This window comes from Protomyctophum parallelum (assembly GCF_964188405.1).
Source record: "Protomyctophum parallelum genome assembly, chromosome: 22".
In the NCBI taxonomy this organism is placed as follows: Eukaryota; Metazoa; Chordata; class Actinopteri; order Myctophiformes; family Myctophidae; genus Protomyctophum; species Protomyctophum parallelum.
The window spans coordinates 3,045,913-3,063,153 of record NC_139714.1 but is presented as its reverse complement, the minus strand read 5'-3'; the positions used below and the strand labels follow the sequence as shown (position 1 = coordinate 3,063,153).

General features: G+C 46.0%; 2 protein-coding genes across 2 annotated transcripts in view; one reads left to right on the top strand and one right to left on the bottom strand.

The window, feature by feature from the left end:
• tafa5a (TAFA chemokine like family member 5a) overlaps positions 1 to 17,241 on the top strand; it is a gene marked incomplete at both ends in the record, with an annotated part of 111,456 nt that overhangs the window by 55,206 nt on the left and 39,009 nt on the right. The gene's annotated exons all lie outside the window — the stretch shown is intronic.
• Positions 3,841 to 5,727, bottom strand: LOC310853555 (sodium- and chloride-dependent creatine transporter 1-like; the record flags this gene model as incomplete). The annotated part of the gene is made up of 1 exon (XM_083757935.1): positions 3,841 to 5,727. One exon carries the CDS (start codon positions 5,725 to 5,727, stop codon positions 3,841 to 3,843), a length of 1,887 nt encoding a protein of 628 aa, XP_083614061.1.

Genomic DNA, 17,241 nt, shown 5'->3' with positions numbered 1-17,241 from the left:
TAATACATTTTAAGTAAATCAGAATAGGCCATATCGGCCATAGAAATGCCATATCGGAACGGTCTCAAAATAATACAGATTATTTAATCGGTTTTCACCAGCAAAAATGTTTTTAAGAGTTTACTAAAAGAGAGTTTACTAAAATGTCTAGTAACTCTAGTCTAGAACAAAATCCAAATCAAATGATGTAAGTAAAACTAAACTTTAAAATGTTCTACATTTAATGTATGCGCTCTCATTTACAGTAGTAGTCATTCAGTTGTGAAAACAGACACTTGGAAAAGAGTATAGGCTATTTATTGACCTCCCGCGCACTCAGATCAGCCAACGCAGGGAAGCTGGAAGTACCCTCACTAAAAACGCCGGGACAACGCTCCACACGTCCCAAACTCTTCTCCCTTCTGGCTCCAAAACTGTGGAATGCACTTCCCATTGCAGTCAGAACTGCAGCATCACTCCCAATCTTCCGCCGTAGTCTGAAAACCCACCTTTTTAGACTCCATCATGGCCCGTAGCACTTACCCTACCCCCTTAGATAGCACTTCTGTAGACTTAGATAGCATCTGATATAGACTTATAGCATGTTATGTAGACGGCACTATAATTGCATTGTATATAGTCATAGCACGCCATAGTACATATGTATAGCATAGTAGTTTATATGTATAGTCTCATAATATAGATATTCCACTGTTACTTTCTTAGCTTACGCATGTTTTATGATAAATGCTTTTGTGATGTATTCCCATGCTTTTGTTCTTGATTATTGTAAATCGCTCTGGATTAAGAGCGTCTGATAAATGCCTAAATTGTAAATTGTAAATTGTAATTGATTGATTTATTATTTAATTTATTAGAAGGCTTTGGGCCAAGCCCCTATAGGGCGGCAGGGCCTAGGATTGTTTCCATTGTGGTCCTCTGTGTAATCTCGGAATCGGTCAGAATCTGTATCGGCAGATATGACCCTGCAAATAATCGGAGATCAGATATCGGTCATAATTTCATAATCGTGCCCCCCTAATTTGAAGTACTTTAACTAAAGCACAAATTTGACAGAGCGAATTTCACTTGCATGTGAGCAATATTTGACCAGGATCTATGCTTTAATCTGCAATCCATCACTGCAATCAGCCGTATGTGTTCAGTATACAGTAGTAGCTTGTGTGCATGTTTTCCCAGATGGCAGTTAGTAGCACAGTAGTGGCAAAATACATACAGTGTACGGGTCTTACTCCGGGTGCATGTATGCACCAGTCATCATGCTATATATATATATATGCATACTCTCACACTAAATATTGAATACCTTGGATGATAGCCTATAGTGTGATGCCGTGATGCTAGCCAGGCTGTCATCGTAGTTGTTGCTTGTAAATAAAAAAAGTTTACTATAAAAAAGGGGGGGAAGTGTACAGTAGTTATTTAAAAAATTACTTTTTTGTTCCTGAAAAATTAATAAAGTTTAAGTTGGAAAAAATAAAAATAAAAGCCTGACATACCAGCCCTAAAAAAAAAAGAAAAAAAAGGTTAGAGTATATTTATTTGGTTAAATACTTATTAAACCCTCCGAAGGTCGTAACCACTTTCAACTTGGTGTCCATATTTTGGGGATATCATCTCTTTCATTTTTCAAAAACATCTCACATGCGGCACTTTGAGCAAAGAGAAACATGAATGGAGATACGAGGTTTCTGGCTGACCTATCCCCCTACCCTCTCTCCCTCTCTGTTAATAGAACTGCATTACCGACGTAGCCCTTCTGCCCAGAACCGGTTGTACCTCCGCCGTCATAAATCTGGAAGGTGTTGCAATGATGAAGTGGGCCCAGGTGTTCGCAGGTTCCGAGTTGTTGATAACGTCATGGGTTATTGATGCCCTATTATTGTGCGTCTTCGCTCTGTGTGTGTGTGTCTTTTTTTTTCCTCCTTTTATTTTGTAATTAATCTGGGTCGAAGAGGAAAGAGGCCACTGGAAGTTGCTTTTATGTTTTCAGAAGTGCTTGATAAGCACATGAGAATGCCGTGAAAAGCTCTTACATTCAACATATTCCACTAATTGCTTTCAGCCACGTTATTCTTCGATCCATTTTTTTTTCGTTGCCATGGGTAGGTGGATGGGTGGGGGTGGGGTGTTCTCAGTTACAGGGGGCTCGAGTCGCCCTAATAAACAGTGTTCCCTTAATCTGCGCCACCTACGCTATTGGTTCCAGGTCCGAGGATCCCCAGGGGTGAGTCCTTGGGGGCGAGGGCGTTCCATGTTCAAAAGGCATGTGAAGTGATTTTGCTTTTGTACAAATGTGCAGGCATTTCGTTTTTCGTTAAAAAAAAACACCTCAGGCTCACACCCGTGTGAAGTGAGGGGCGCTCGTATCATCATACATCATCATACATCGCATTCCGTGCTCAACCAATCAAATCATCATTCCGGGCCAATCTTTCGTCACTTTTGGCTTCAATGCTTGTGTTTACACAGACCAAAAGCTGGACATGCCTCTCAAAAAAAGGGGAAAAAAAGAAAGGAAGAAAACAAAGCATACAAACTAAAATAACTAGGGGTGTTCAGTGCATGTGTGCATATGTTTAGTCAGTAAGAGCAAGCTTACTTAAGAGCAAGGGCGGTATTGCAGTCGCTGTACTGCACTGTTGAAAAGAGAGTTGAGCCAGAAGGCAAAGCTCTCCATCTACCGAGCAATCTTCGTTCCTACCCTCACCTATGGTCATGAAGTGTGGGTCATGACCGAAAGAATAAGGTCGCGAATACAAGCGGAACAAATTAGTTTTCTTCGACGGGTGGCTGGTAGAGATTGGGTGAGTTCAGTCACACGAGAGAGACTCGAAGTAGGCTTCTTCGCCTGGAAAGGAGCCAGCTTTGGTGGTTCGGGCATCATGGTTAGGATGCCTCTCGAGCGTCTCCCTAGGGAGGTCCTCGATGCATGTCCTACTGGGAGGAGACCTCGGGGCAGACCAAGGCGCAGATTATTTTTTTCCCGCGACCAGACTACAGATAAGTGGTTGAACATGGATGGATGAGTAAGAGCAAGCTGTCTCTCTCCCAGCATTAGGTCAACGTATTGGCTCCTCTGCCCGCATAGCGTTTAGGTGGAGGTGTGGTGGAGAGAAACTTTTTATTTATTTATTTAGACTGTTTTGCTGCCTGTCACCCCCACATTTAGCTTGCTCCCAAATATCAACATGTCCCCCCAAAGATAAGCACGCTGCCCAGTGATGTCATGCGGCAGCCAAGTCTATGTTTTTTTTATGTTTGCTTTAAGCATGCCCCCCCCCCCCCGTATAACGTACAAAAGCAAACAAGGGCACCTCACTTGATGTTTGAGAGGCGCTCCGCCCTCCAATATCTGGCTTTTGAAATTACGTCGTAAGGCAACCAAGTCCATGGACTCTTAATGTTTGTTTAGAGCACTTTTAACAAACAGAGTGGCAGCCAAGTCTATGGACTTTTAATGTTTGTTTACAGCGGTTAAACACACATTGAGACGTCATGTGGCAGCCACCTTCACTTCACACAAGTGTGATTATTATTTATTTTTTCATCCTTACACTGTAGCTACACATTAAGTAAAGGCTTCCCAGGGCTTCCCCTCCAAAAAATAAATACATACATTTTGGGTCGATCCTCTCTATCGTCTACACACGGCAATGTAGTAGTGTTCAAAATGTGTTATTCTGTTTTTGTTGTTTTTTTGTTTTGTTTTGTTTTTACTCTTTCATAAAGGGAACGGCACTTTCCCATTTGTACGGTATAGGGCAGCTACTCTTCCAATACTATAGCAGCTATACCTGCTTTCAGACACACGCATGCACGATCTTGTAATAGTCGGACCTAAACGACACTCTCGTCATCTATCCCCGACAATGCTCTCTTGTCCTCGATCCCCCGGGACTTCATCTCCGTGTCTGGGGACATGTTCTCCAGGTGATGGGGACCCCACACGGGAGCGATCAGGCGGGCCCAGCGCTGCTTGAGCGTGCCCTCGGTGCGGCAGAGCTTCCACAGCAGGATGGCGGGCATGCACACAATCGAGGACAGAGACAGGCACCATCCGATCACCTCGGCCCACCACGGATACACGTACGTCTTGTTGTAGGTCATCGGCGTGTAGGTTACCAGGTAGAAGATGAAGACACCTGCACAGATGCCGGGGCTGAGGAAGGACCAGCAACATTTGATCCCCGACGCCAGCCGTGGCTTGTAGCCGATCATGTGAGCGACATCGCCCATGAAGCGGTCGGCGCCGTAGACCCAGGCCACCACAATGCATTGCCACGACGCCTGCCAGAGCAGCGTGATTCCCGTGACGGCGTAGTAGTCATACAGCTGGAACACGTACAGACCCCCCTCCGTGATCATGGAGAGGCCAATGACAAAGCACAGCAAGGAGTACAGTCCCGCGAGGACCTCCCGCCGGTAGCGATGGTCGAACCGCCTGGGAAGCAGATCCAGCGTCGCAGCGATGAACCCTTCCACGGCCGCAAACTGGCTGCCCACGCCCAGCAGCAGCAGCATGAAGAAGAACAGCGAGGCCCAGATGGGCGCTCCGGGCATCATGGTCACAGCTTTGGGGTACGCTATGAACGCCAGCCCCGGGCCCGACTCGGCCACCTCGGAGATGCTCACTCCCTGCTCATTGGCCATGAATCCCAGTATGGCAAAAACGACGAACCCGGCCAAGAAGCTGGTCCCGCTGTTTATCAGGGAGAGAATGTAGGCGTCTCTGTAGCAGTCGTAGTGGAAGCGGTTGTAGCCTCCCAAAACACTCAGGGCTCCCATTCCGATGGAGTAGGAGAAGAAGATCTGAGTCGCGGCGTCGATCCAGATCCGCGCGTCGCCCAGTTTGGACCAGTCCGGGTTCAGGTAGTACACGATGCCTGCGTAAGCTCCGTCGAGCGTGAGTCCTCTGACCAGCAGGATGGCGAGAATCACGTAGGGGAACATCGCCGTGAAGTACGCGACCTTGCCGACGGACTTGACTCCTTTCCACACGCAGAAGTACACGATGACCCACGCGGCCAGCAGACACAATGTCAGCTCCCAGCTAAGCATGCCGGGCTGCTCCAAGCCGCCCGAGATGCTCAGCACCTTCCTCTCCCAGAACTCTGTGACGGGCGACCGCGCGTCCTCGCACGTCGCGCTGATGCTCCCCAGAGTTCCGTTCAACAGGCACTTTCCCCTGTTGACGTCCTCCACGCACATCTCCGTGTTCCACGCGTTGCCGCAGGTGCTCCAGGGCAGGGGGGACCAGGTGAAGGTGGATGACAGGGACACCATCAGGTAGTAAAAGGACCACGCTATGATGATGATGTAGTAGGTGTTGAAGAGCAACGTCAGCACCATGGAGGCGTACCCCAGGCCGTTGAACAGAGGGGCGATGTCCCACACCTTGACGCCCCCCGCCTTCATGAACTGACCCACAGAGATCTCCAGGAAGAAGATGGGAATGCCCGCCAGGAACACGAGCAGCAGGTAGGGAATCAGGAACACCCCTCCGCCGTTCTTGTAGCATAGGTAGGGGAAGCGCCACACGTTGCCCAGGCCCACGGCGAAGCCCATGCACGACATGATGAAGTCCAGCTGGTGGGACCAGGTCTGTCTCGCCGGGATGTCGTCGCCCCGCACCAGTGATGTCTTCTTCGTCGCCAAGCCATCTGTCTCCTTCTTTGTCACCAGAATCTCCTCCAAGCCATCTTTCTCCGGTCCCTGAGCCTCCATTCTTTGTCACCTCTTACTGTAGAGATACTGTAAGAAGTGACTATAGCAGGTTGCACACAACCACTCTTCGGTCTCTTCTATATTCAGTCTTATGGTCCCTGTTAAATGTAAGCTTCTGGTTGTCTCTCCTTAAACTAACAAAGTTAACAAAGTCCGGGCTACTGGTTATCAGTCGATTGATGTGAGTCAGTCAACAAAATAATCAGTTTCACTAAAGAAGACGACACGCAGCCTTAAATTGCGGCGTCAAGATACGTCACCACTGGGAACTGTGATGTCACACTGCTTTAGCTCCATATTTGGCAACAAACCGAGGCACGAATGAGATGCACAGACAGAGAGATTTGTGGAATGTACATGTGTAACCCAATGCTGTATAACCAGTTTTCATTTTCACAGCAAATTTTGATTTAGTTTTAGTCACAGTCTTTTGAATAAAATGCCAATTAGTTTTAGTCACATTTTTGTCATCTGAAATGTTTTCATTTTAGTCTAGTTTTAGTTGACTAAATGACAAGAGTTTGGTTAACTACATCTGCAGTTGATTTAATCGACTATGGCGCCATGGCTCACATTGTGAACTTGTAGATCGGCTATTTTCGGATCATGACACCCAAGCACAACCAAACTTAAAATGACTTGTCTTAGTTCTACTGGATCTCTTCTCCACTAGTCACTCCATAACAATTTAGTCCAGTCTTAATTCATTGCGGAAATTGTCAGTGTATTAGTCACTGTTTTATTCAGCGTAGCATCGTTTTTATTCTGTTTCTATTTAGTTTTTTAGAAAAAAAAGGTATAGCCGACCAACATTTTCTGGGGTCCCGTGTGGCGGTCCTTGACATAAACAATTTAATACTGCTCTATTCATGGGTGCTTGGCGCATCCGCACAGTGTTGTGAGTAGAGCAATTAATTCACGGGTGGCGGGCTCCCAGATTCCCCAAAAATACCCTTTTGTTATGATCCTTGGGATTTCGGGGATCGATTAGTCAGTCTTATGTTGTTCTATTCCATGCCTGTTGTTGTTGTTGCTAAATTCTATATGTGAAGCTATTAAGTAAGGTGAAGTTCTCTAGCAACCTGTGTCATCATGGCCTGATCATTCACAAACACAATATTGGCGATAAGGATGGCTTATATTTCTCTCCCACCACACCACCGGTCCTAACCCCTTCCTGAAATTGCCGGGTGAGCCTCCAGTACCCCCGGACTCGCTGGAAACAGTCCGACGCGCTGTACTGGTGAACGAGAAATGCAATGAAGTTTAACTTGTGCAATGTTTTAAGATGGTTTAGAGTAAGATTACTGCAGCCGTGCAACGAAAAAATTAATAAATAATAATAATATTAATAATAATAATTTTGAGCTATGTGCAATGCAATCGGACCAAATTGTCATGGCCAGTCCATCCGGGTTTGGTTTTCTGATTTGAAAATGTATCAGAATTGGATTTAATTTCACATACAGTATATATATTTTTTTACCCGTAAGTTGCTCTAGTTGTGAGCTCGTCTTTCCTGCTATCCTCAGCCCGGCACCACAACGTGCGAGTGGGGCTTTGTTCAGCGGTAACACCGGGTGTAAATGTGAGGTGTCTCTGTGATTATTCTTTATCTCCCTCATAAAAAGGCCGTGGGGGAACAGCGTGTGTGTACACCGGCCGGCGAAAGCAAAAGCAAAGCACTCTATTGTGACCGAAATGATAAAATGCATAATTAGGTAGTCAATGTTGTGTTCCCGTCTCTCTCTCTCTCTCTCTCTCTCTCTCTGTTTTTAAATTTACCTTCATTGGCATCCAATGGTTTAGCAGTTTAATCTGTACATTGCTTTCATTTCATCGCTGTCGGGCAGAAACCTTGTACGTATCTCCATTATTTCAATCAACGTAAAAAAAACAAGGAAAATCTGTAAATTAAATGCCCTACTTTCGCCGTACAAGTGTATCCCGCAAAATTACTGAAAATAAAGGCTATACTATTTTGCAATGTTCTGTAAAATATGTGTTTGAAAGTTAATGGACGTACATGGTTTTCACCCGCAACAACTTAATAATGAATGTGTCTGCTTGCTTCTGTCGTGTTAAGTACTGCCCCATCTCTAGTTGTCATGCATCTGTAATTCTGGTTACAAACTATCATTTAGCTGGGGACCCCCTGGAACTCCCTCAAGGACCCATGGGGGTCCCCAGACCCCACTTTGGGAACCACTGTTCTAAGTGACCTTTAAAAAAAGCTGAATCCTGGAACTGGTGGCAAACAAACGGACACAGCACAGACAAGCTAGGAGGGGGCAGAGGCCCTGCACCTACAAACTGACACAGCTAGGAGGGGGCAGAGGCCCTGCACCTACAAACTGACACAGCACAGACACAGCTAGGAGGGGGCAGAGGCCCTGCACCTACAGACACAGCACAGACACAGCTAGGAGGGGGCAGAGGCCCTGCACCTACAAACTGACACAGCACAGACACAGCTAGGAGGGGGCAGAGGCCCTGCACCTACAAACTGACACAGCACAGACACAGCTAGGAGGGGGCAGAGGCCCACCAAACGGACACAGCACAGGGGTCCGTTTGGTGTTATTTTGTTGTTTTGACTGAAACTATGACCAAAAATGTTCGTCGACTACCTTTTTTCACTGACGAAAACTAAATGAAAACTAAGCTATGGTTACTAAAACTATGACTAAATATATGATTTTGTCAACAAATAAAAAGACAACAATGTTTGGAAGGGACTAGTGGACAAGAGATCCAGTATAAGTGATTTTACACTTGGTTGCATGCTGAAAATAGCCGATCTACAAGCTCATGACGACAGCATCAAAATACGAAATACATTTTGCTCGACTAAATCAACTGTAGATTTAGTCGCCTAAATTTTATGATATTTAGTCGGCTAAAACTAGACTAACACTAAAACATTCTGGGTGACTAAAATGTGACTAAAACTAAATTAAAACGATTCAAAAGACTATGACTAAAACTCAAATCCGCTGCCAAAAACAACACTGACTGGCCATATACAGTATTCATCAGGACTGAACTCACATATGGGGCTGCTACATGCACAATGTGCGAAGACAATACATTGTTATCCTCGCCCTTCCCGACCCTGGGATCCTCTTATAGCTCTAATCCCCTTGTTGAAGAAAAGAAAAGAAAGTGAACGGATTCAAATGAAGAAAAGTAATAATACGTATAACCTTCGTCACTTTGTTGCTCTGCATCCTCCTCCGCTGTCACGCTGCAGGGAGGAAGGGGAGGGGGTACCATTTTTTTTTTTACAAGAGCGGTTATGGGAACACCACATGGCCAAAATAATATTAGTGCCGTGGCTGACAGGCATGTGAAGGCAAGATGAATGTGGGATAAAAATAAAAGGCAAATGAATACAAATGCCGTCTCCTTCACCTAGAGGGGAGAATAAATCATATGGAGACTAATGTGGTGAGTCTCTCTCTCTCTCTCTCTCTCTCTCTCTCTACCCCCCCCCCCCCCCCCCACCAATCTCATTCCATGTGATTGAGTTACCTCCGGAGTGTGTCAGTGTGTTCCTATCAGTGTGGCGCGTCGGGGTGGGGGTGGGGGCGTGTGGTGGTGTCGGGGGGGGTTCAGCATCGCTTATACTCTGCGTGTGACGAGTCACCTGCGCGATGCGGAGAAATGAAGTCGGAAGTTGGGCCGAGTAATCTGACAATATGAACGGATGCCGCCCACCCGCCCGCCCTGTCATGTTAAAAGTTAATAGAAATGCAGGGTAATACGCAAAAGACATCCTCAACATTTGTTTGTGGTTGGTGGTGTTGCTGCATAATTGTAGCCTACTTGTAGCCTTTTTCAACGCATGACTGTGCTTATAGTATATAGGCGAGTAACATACAGTATATTATGTTAGGTTGTTGGAAAAATAAAGTATACTCCCTTTGGAAAATGTCCCCATGCTGATTTGTGCCTTGAACCGACACTGATCGGCCAGGCTGCTACTTATGTGGAGTGGACTATACCAATATGTCTTTTGTACCTTACAGCTTAACATCATGTAGGCTACATAATTATGCTGTATCTGCCGGTCTTTTGCTATAGTATATGTAGGCGTAATGCGGATATCTTGACTTACTTTATGCTGTCTTTGACATGCTCTGCTCTCCCTCCATTTGTTTTCTCTCCCTTTTTTGGAAAATAAAAAGTCTGTCAGGGTGGAAGACCTGCATGTGACTTTTCCAGGAAATGGTAGAAAATAACCTTTTTTGTCCACTTTCTGGGAAGAAAATAAAAGAAATTGTCCACTTTCTGGGAAGTAAATAACCTTTTTTGTCCACTTTCTGAGAAGTTAACATTTTTTTCCCCCGTCTGCTATAGGGACGATATGGTCACATCCAGCTTGATGGGGGGTGGGGTTGGGATTGCATCAAGCCACTGAGTGCTGTGTGTGTGTGTGTGTGTGTGTGTGTGTGTGTGTGTGTGTGTGTGTGTGTACCCCCACGGCCGGAGGCAAGTGAGCGCCACTTGGCCGGGCACACGCAAATCTCTCCCGATTCTAGAGCGATGGCAGTGGGGTTGACGTCCCCGGGGGAGGTGACTCTCGGCCTGAGCACTTAACCTGGACGTGGTGCTTCAAGGGCCTCAGCTGTCGAAATGGGTCGCGGACTCGCGTCCCTCCAACCGAGCTGTTGAAGACACGCCAAGTGCACGTCGTCCGGCCATGCCTTCTCTGGGGTTTTGCAGAATCCCCCGTTCAATTTCCTCATAGACTTTTCAAAAAGTATTTATTTAAAGACTTTTACGCCGCGGACAAAGCCAACTCTTGTCGTGACAAATCATGACAATAAAGACAATGTTTTGGGCCGAACAAATAATTAGAAAGAATAAAAAATCGGCAGGTTACAACCCTTTCTTTGTAATTATATGTTTGGTCCAAAATATTGTGTTTGTTGTCACTCAAGTTGGCTTCGTACGACGCTTAAAAAGGTATTTAAATAAAAACTTTTTGAAATGTCTATGGGGAAAATGCATTGGGAATTATTTCCTGGGCCTGGCGTCGTCATGAAAGGGGGCGGGACTGCAACGCTCTATAGAAAGTGTTTGTTGACCACAAACAGAGGCCAGGGAGGAGGGCTTGTACAGTACAGTACAGTACAGTACAGTACAGTACAGTACAGTACAGTACAGTACAGTACAGTACAGTACAGTACAGTACAGTACAGTACAGCTTTGTTTTTTATGAAGGTATAGCAAGCTGATTGCCCACCATGCAAAGCGTTAAGCCTTTCGGCTGTTTTGCAGATGCTCTTCCTCGACTCGGGATGACTCAACAAAGTCAGAAGGGAGTTCGGTCTCCCTCTATGAGATGGAATGGTTATTTATACACAAATGTTGGCTTTACGGGAGGCCATGAAACTGCCTTATGGTGTTACAATAGCCTCTATAACAACTAGGCCATCCACCCCACCCCTCACCCCCACAGTAGCTCTACGGTGTTAAAATACGGTTGAATTGTGAAAGCAGGCCATGGAGGGAAAACAATACACTTTTGACTCCGGCTATGTCATGACAGCGGTTTTATATGCGTTGGTCTCAGTTTTCTTTGTGCTTCGCACAGTGGGCAATGATGCCAAGTAAAAGTTGAATTGGATCAAATGGAACACAGATACTTTTCTCCACGTCCGCGTACCACACCATTGCAACACAATGAACGCACAACACAGACTCACAAATAACAGACTCACAGAGCCCCATGTAATTAGAAAGCAGATTAATATCAGTCCTTTCAAATCCTCTCCTAAATGCTCCAAAACTTTTTCATGTCAAGGACACCCAGCAGAATTATACTCAATTAGCCCGCGGACCCCCCTTTTGACCACATATGCCAAGGACCCCCATAAGAGAAGATTAGTTTTACGGCTCTAGCACTGATTTTCAACCATTTTCATTTCAAGGGCCCGCAGTTTGACTTGAATTAGGCTATGGGCCCCTATTTAATGGCATTTATGTCTCTGGGACCCCAATGTATGAAGTAAAATCAAACTCTGAGAGTGTACGAATCGTACACTCTCAGAGTTACAGTCAGACCCATAAGGGTCCATTTGTTTCCTAACTATCATTTAGCTGGGGACCCCCTGTAACTCACTCAAGGACAACTAGGGGTCCCCGGACCCCACTTTGGGAGCCACTGTTCTAGGCCACAGCCATGCCGACACGTACATGCAGGTGTTTGGGGGCGGACATAGAGAGCGCCGCCAAACGAGGGCTGAAGCGTGATGCACGACGTGTGCATGTGTGTGAGTGTGCTCATGTGTGTGTGTGTGTGTGTGTGTGTGTGTGTGTGAACACCTGCAAACACGTTCTCACAGTCACAGACAACACACAACGGATAAGGAGACAAATTAGAGAACCTCGCACCCGTAAACGCACTAACGCACTTTGTCAAAGGACTTTTGGCTGTCGAGGAAGAAAAATAATTGTCGGCGATATAGAGTAGGCTAGGAACGGGAGTAACTGAAGACCCACGCATGCCATTTTCCACGTACGTACACACCCGCACACACACATGCGCGTGCTTCCCTTTGAATTAGCAACTTAACAGAAACAGATCCTCAGCCAATTGCTTCTTCCCCAGATCGCCATGGCAACGGATTGAACAACATGCACACAGAACAGTAAAGCCCCCCCCCCCCCCCACACACACACACTCACCATGCAGGTTCTTCTGTTACATCAGAAGCACCCACCATGGAGTCAAACACTTCACTCAGTATACCTGACAGCTGATTAAAGTGGAATTTGGCATACTGGTTATTTGTTTGTTTTGGCATGCACGCACACGCATACGCACACACACACGCACAGTTCTCTCTCGTTCAAGTTGCCCCCCCTGCTCAGCACAAAACCCCCCGTCTCTGGTGGCTTGCTCCCAGAAGGCTTAGCGGCAGTACCTCCTCGTGTTGACTTTGTCCTCCCTCCTGAGAGGAGCCGACGAGTCTCCCACAGGAACACACCCCCCACACTCTTTTTGTCTGGTTAAAACGTTCCGTCTGTGGGCCTTATAGCCATGCTTTGCATGCCGCCGGCGCTGCACCACGCAATGCGTCCCGCGCTTCCATGCATTAATCCCTCTTTCGAAGCGCACTCCGAACACCGAACAGGAACCGTTTCCGTGAGCGTGAGGAGAAGCCCCCTGATGCGTTTGTCCTCGGTTAACCATGAATGCTGAGGTCCTCGCACGGACGCATGCACGGCACGCACACACGCAGGCACACAGGTCTGCATCGCAGCTAAATGAATGGCTTAAAAAAGTTGAAATCGGATATGAACACTGTACAAATGTGGGTCTCATGTGTCTCATTGAAAGTGCTGTGCTGCAGCTAAAAGGAGGATGTCCTAAATGACCTAAACGTGTGTCGATCCTCCTGCCCACCCCAATCAAAAGTTATGGGGAATATTTGTTTTTAGCCAATATAAAAAAATATCACAAAATATATTTTTTCTATGCATTTTGGGGGTTTACAGGGGTTTGACGACCCCATATACTGCCCACTCTAGACGGGGCAGGCTAGAACCAGCCCTGATGTCAATACTTAGCAAATAATTGTGCACATTATCCAGCAGACTGGAAGGTGTGAATAATACACATTGTAAGATTGTAGATCTGCTATTTTCAAAAGATTTGTATGCTTACATTTGAAAACTTGAAACAGGACATTGTGCAATGAGTACTTTTACTTGCGGTACTTTAAGTACATTTTGATGCCAATATTGTATTCAGTCAGCATTCCTGACTGAAAAGTTTTAGCATTTATTTTCCACCGTTGCTGATATTATTGTAATTTGCCTGCCAATGACGAGATATCTCGTCGTGATGTTTCCAGTGGTTTCACTATAGATGGCACTCTTCGCCAAGCTATGAGTCACCGTTTGACTGTCATTGAAACCGACAGGAAACCACGTGATCACAGAGGTGAGTGGTGCAACAGTACCCCCTGTTGGTAGCCTAAACATACATAGGGACACCAAGACATCAAGACACAGGGACGGACAAAGCTGGGCATTTGAGTGGCTCAGGGCTTAAAGCCAAAAACAATCCCAAGACTGAAAATGTGTTTTTGCAAATCTGCACGGAGCTCATTAAATGACCCCTATGAGATCCTCAGGACTGAAATCAGTCCCCAGGACTGAGAACTTTAAGCCCTGAGTGGCTGCACCCTATGATTGCACCACTCAAAAACAGTTAGACTATAGGGGGGTATTTCTCACATGCTTTTATCTCCACTCCTGGAGTACATGTGTGCCCGCTTGCGTGCCCGCTTGTGTGTGTCGCGTGCGTGCAAACTTTTAGCCTTATTCCACACAGAACGACCTTTCTCCCGTCATTACATTCTCCTCGTCTGCCGCGCGGCAAACGGCCATGCTGTCACCAAGCAAATGAGCTCATTAATATTAATGCTGGCAGTAATTAGTCCAGTTGATGAGGGGGCGGGACTGCACCTCCCACCCTGTTGGGAGTCCAAATGACCAAGCTATATAGCCTATGTGCTGTGTGTGTGTGTGTGTGTGTGTGTGTGTGTGTGTGTGTGTGTGTGTGTGTGTGTGCACGTTCGTGCCAACGTGTCAGCTATTGATCCCAATGCCCTGGGTGCTCTTGACCACTGAGCGTCTGAGTGTGTGCACGAGATGAGAGAGAGAGAGAGAGAGAGAGAGAGAGAGATGGTGCATGCATGCTCATTAACTTATTTTCTATTGTAATGTGAAGTTCACATGTGAGGCACTTCGCGCTCGGGCAATTCTTTTCTGGTCTTGTTTATGTTAGCGAGAGAGCCAGAGCACACCGCCGCGGAAGAGGAGGGCAGGCAGGTATTCAGCACTGTCTGCGCGTGTGTGCGTGCGTGTACAGCCCTGGCTGCAAGTGGAACGCCACTCCACTAGCTGTTTGAGCTATGCATAGACTAGACATGCAAATGCATACATAAGTGCGCCTACCTCCCGCATCGATCCAAAACAACCATTCACACCTCATATCGATGCTTACAAAAGCTGCGTGTCAACAACAGCGTGAATTAGCATGATAGGAATAGGAATGACCCTGGCTGGATGCATATCAATTTGTCTATAGTGTGATGAGACTATTAAGTACTGTAGGTCTAGGCATACAGTCAGATGTTCTGAACTTAAGCCGTCCAAAGAGAACATTTGGGTGACAGTGGCTGGCGATGGATTCATGAACTAAATTACAGACGTTAGCAAGGTAAATACAAATGAATAGAATAGAGGGTATGCTTATGTTAAAAGTCATTTCATGCAATGAAATAGGACTTTTCTGTTTGGATGCATGTGCTGTCAAGGCCAGAAAGAAGTTTTTGCCACTCAGTAGGCATTCCCGCATTAACTTCCTGGTATGATGATGATGTCACGCGCATACCCTCTATCGACTTAATAAGTACGCATGCACAAGTAAAGAGATTATTTCACCTGCATGTGTGTGTGTGTGTGTGTGTGTGTGTGTGTGTGTGTGTAGTGTGGATTGGGGGGGGGGGGGGGAGAGAGACGAGGAGGGGGGATTGATTGAAGTGGAGATTGATCGTCGGTGCAACAAAACAATGGCGGGATCATCCCCACCATAAAAAAGAAGAGAAAAAAGAAAAGAAAACTACTTTCCTTCCAGACCAAAATGACAAATGAGTTATCGATCTAGTTGTTTACAATCTGGACGCCGTGGCAACAATGGGGGTCCCCCCCACACACACACACCACCCCCCGCCCCTCCCCCCCCCCCCCCCCCCCCCCCCCCACCCACCCACTTTTCTGTGTACAGACAGAGCGGCCACCCTTTACTGCACATGCACGCACGCAAGCACATACCCTCCCTGTACACTTTAAATGAAGTACACTGACCCGAGCCTCATATCACAACCCCCCCCCCCCCCCTTTTTTCAGTTCAAGTTCAAATAGCCGATCTACAAGCTCACGTGTCAATGTAGATCGGCTAGTTTAACTATTTTAAAGGTTTCTCAAAATAGTAAAAAATGGCTAATTAGTTTAGGGATAAACGGTAAGGGTGGCGCAAGATAGGGCCCTCTCTCAATCTCAATCTCAATCTCTCTCTGTCTCTCTCTCCGGCTCCATGACCCCCAACGATCAATGTGGATACGGAGCATCAGAGTGGCGAGGGTGCACTCACAGTGCCTCGACACGGCCCCGGGGTGCCATTGTTTCCATATAAACTGTTATTATTGATCCTCACTGATCCCAGGAAATGCCACGTTAAAAACCCCCCACAGCAATATATGGACATCCGCAATCCACTTCACAGTGGGGAGTGATGCGGCTCAACTAGTTGCGCTGCGGCGGCAATGGGAAGAAGGAAATTGCAGGACTTGACAGCCTCCACTTCATGTTTCAGCTGTGTTTTTAAAACCATTATTCTGCTCTGCACATATATTGTAGTAGCGGATGGCCACACATCATAGACACACGCACACGAGGGCAAATACTATGTGTACTGTACTATAGTTTATGTAACAGAGGCAAGTCAGGTGTAACTTTGGAAATACATTATTGTGTAATTCAACCAGAGAAGGACAGGTAAGATTAGACAGGTGAGTAGAATTAGACAGCCAGGTCCTCTTCCATACAAAGAATTATGAACTGCAATCATATACCAGATGAAAAGATTATAGTACATACCAACGATGGGAGACTGGGAGAACATTTGAGCAGATCGTTAGCAGATACAGAAACAGGAGCCTTACAGAAACAGGAGCCTTGCTGTGCTCATATAGCATGAATTGTTTGCAATGGAAACTAGTGCACTTCCTGAAAGACGTCACATGACCTGTGTCAGATGACAAACTGAAACCCAACTTCCTGTATTTCTTAAAGGGATACTACTTTCCACAAGAAAACAATGAATTCACATATTTTCAAAATAAAACACAAAACATGAAATAACAACACGTGTGTGTAAGGATGTCAAAGTGTTTTTAGGTGTTTGTAAATAGCCTGTAGAGTAAGTTGTTTTGGGGTTGTTTTCGTAGACCTGGCTGCTTACATCTGGCAACAGTGTTATGTGGCCCTTGTCGTGTGTGTGTGTGTGTGTGTGTGTGTGTGTGTGTGTGTGTGTGTGTGTGTGTGTGTGTGTGTGTGTGTGTAACCGAACGCTTGCTGTCACATGGTAAGAAAGAAAGAAAATCTTATATTTCCATATAAATAAAAATAAAAAGAATAAGAATAAATATAGTGAAAATAGCAGATCTAAAAGTTAATCTACAAGCTCACAACACTGCACGAAGCGATATGTTGTGAACTTGTAGATCTGCTATTTCCACTATAGTTTGGGCCGATGAGAAACATATATACATTTTTTATTTTATATATATAATTTGGGGACCCCCAAAATAATTTGGCGACCCCCCGAGGGGTCGCGTCCCACGGGTTGAGAACCCCTGCTATAGCCTATTCTGTACTCCTGCAGTAAATGCAGACGGCAATTGAGTCACAGCAATGAAGGCAACCCGTGCA